The sequence below is a fragment of the Dipodomys ordii genome, unplaced genomic scaffold, assembly GCF_000151885.1.
Source record: "Dipodomys ordii isolate 6190 unplaced genomic scaffold, Dord_2.0 Scaffold1400, whole genome shotgun sequence".
NCBI lineage: Eukaryota > Metazoa > Chordata > Mammalia > Rodentia > Heteromyidae > Dipodomys > Dipodomys ordii.
The window spans coordinates 9,336-11,840 of NW_012268616.1; the positions used below are offsets into that span (position 1 = coordinate 9,336).

A 2,505-nucleotide genomic window follows, 5' to 3' on the forward strand; every position below is an offset into this window, starting at 1 on the left:
AAAAAAAAAAAAAAAAAGCAAAAAGTGGAACTGGCCAGGCACTGGTGTCTCACGCTGTAATCCTAGCTACTGAGGAGGCTGAGATCTGAGGATCGTGGTTCAAGCCAGCTCTGGCAGGAAAGTCTGTGAAACTCTTATCTCCAATAAACCACCAGAAAACCGGAAGTGGTGCTGTAGCTCAAGTGGTAGAGCGCTCACCTTGAACTGAAGAGCTGAGGGACAGCACTCAGGCCCAGAGTTCAAGCCCCATGACCACCAAAAAAAAAAAGTGGCTTAAGTGGGAGAGAACCAGCCTTGAGCCAAAAAGAAAGCTAAAGGACAGTACCCAGGCCCAGAGTTCAAGCCCTAGTACTGGCATGTTAAATAAATAAAGATGTTGGCCCTCAGAAAATAAACAGAATGGGAACATATTATGATGAACAAGTCTAGAGGGTGTGCAAACCAGCTGTGACAGCTATACTAGGCTCTTGGGAGATCTTACCTAATGAGACGATGAACTTCTACTTTCTCAGCAGTGTAAGTATCAGACAAAATCTTTAGTTCCTCCATCCTGGCAGAGGAAAGAAAAAAGGGTCATGTGAAAGATCATTGACTGAAGCAGAGTGAGTAATGGACACAGTACTTGTCCATGGGCAGAGTATAGACTCTTCAGGGATGGAGTAATCAAGGTCACTCTGAATCCTTGAGTAATGGATCTCCCAGGAAACTACCTATTTCAAGCCTGTGGCTCACATCTATGAGCCTAGCTACTCAGGGGGCTGAAATTTGAGGATGGTGATTCAAAGCCAGCTCAGACAGAGAAGTTCATGAGACTCTTATCTCCAATTACCTATCAAAAAGCTGAAAGTGGAACTGTGGTTCAAGTGGTAGAGCTCTCGCCTTGAGCACAAAAGCTCAGAGCACAAAAGCTCAAGGACAGCACCTTGGCCCTGAGTTCAAGCCCTAGGACCAGCACTAAAACAAAACAAAAAATAAATAACTATTTCAAAAAGCAGAAACTAAAAGACTCAAGAATGCTAAAAGCTTTCAGGTAATCTAAAGGCTAACATTACTGTGTGCCATTTACTGAGTATCTATTTACAAGGTGCTAGGCATGATGGAAAGAGTTGGGGGAGGGGTGAGACAGAATCTGTGGGATCCGAAGGGCTCATAGCTCACCTCAGCTTAAGGATCATGGCACTGCATTTGACTTCCAGGTACTGGGCGTTGATGCGGTGGAGCGCAGACTGAGTTTTCAGACGGTGCTCCTGAAGAAGCCTCTGCAGCAAGGTGAGGCAGCGTAGAAGCACCTGATCCCCCAGAGGAAAGACAAAGAGGCCAAAGAAAACACAGGAGGAAGGAGAGCAAATCAGACCCCTTAGCTTCCCTACAGGTGGCCCTGGGGTCAGAGGAAGGAAGCAGCCAGTGGTCCTCCCAAACCTGGGAGTAGGTGGCACTCTTCTTCTCCAGAAGCACCAGCTGCTCCTTCTGCTGACTCTTGGCATCCTGGCACTGCTGCTTCTCATTCACCAGGACCTCTGCCAGTTTCCATACCTTTGTGGCCTTCAGAGTTTCACGGTCAGCATCTAGGCAAAGACACAGAGGACTGACAGGAAAACCCTAATTGCTACTGCCCTTCAGGATCTTTGTTGTTGTTTTTTTTTTTGTCGGTCATGGGGCCTGAACTCTGGGCCTGGGCGCTGTCCCTCAGCTCTTCAGCTCAAGGCGAGCGCTCTACCACTTGAGCTACAGTGCCACTTCCGGTTTTCTAGTGGTTTATTGGAGATAGGAGTCTCACGGTCTTTCCTGCCCTGGCTGGCTTTGAACCTCGATTCTCAGATCTCAGCCTCCTGAGTAGCTAGGATTACAGGCATGAGCCACCGGCGCCCTGCTCCTTCAGGATCTTTGTATAGTACCCCACTCCTATAGCTAGCCCTCCAAGTTCTGTCTTCTAGGTTTTCTTCTGATGTCTGCTTCTCATAATTAGGTTCAGTCTCATGTTTGATTCCAGATTTGGACCTGAATTCTTTTTATTTATTTTTGTGCCAATACTAGGGCTTAAACTCAGGGTTCCATGCTCTCTCACTTAGCTTTTTTTTTTGCTGGTCGTGGAGCTTGAACTCTGGGCCAGGGCGCTGTTCTGAGCTCTTCAGCTCAAGGCTAGCGCTCTACCACTTGAGCCATAGCACCCACTTCCAGCCCCTCACTTAGTTTTTTTACTCAAGGCTGGTGCTGTTCCACTTGAACCACACTCCTACTCTGGCTTGTTTCTGCTAGTTAATTGAAGATAAAAGTCTCTCAGAGTCAGGTACTGATGGCACACACCTGTAATCCTCAGGAGGCTGAGGATTGTGGTTCAAAGCCAGTCCGGACAGTAAAATCTGTGAGACTCTTCTTTTTGTTGTTGTTGTTGGTGGTGGTAGTAGGGCGTGAGGGGCTGGGAAGGTGGCTCAGTGGTAGAGCGCTTGCCTTGCATGCCTGAGGCCCTGGGTTCCATTCCTCAGCACCACATAAGCAAAAAGAAAA

The 2,505-nt window shown here is 47.7% G+C and overlaps 1 protein-coding gene across 1 annotated transcript; it reads right to left on the bottom strand.

Annotated features, from left to right (window-relative positions):
- Positions 1-477: 477 nt before the first annotated feature.
- Positions 478-1,599, bottom strand: LOC106001967 (HAUS augmin-like complex subunit 4; the record flags this gene model as incomplete). The annotated part of the gene is made up of 3 exons (XM_013036901.1): positions 478-550; positions 1,159-1,289; positions 1,420-1,599. Coding segments are annotated over 3 exons (384 nt in total), but the record flags the coding sequence as incomplete, so codon positions are not given.
- Positions 1,600-2,505: the final 906 nt, after the last annotated feature.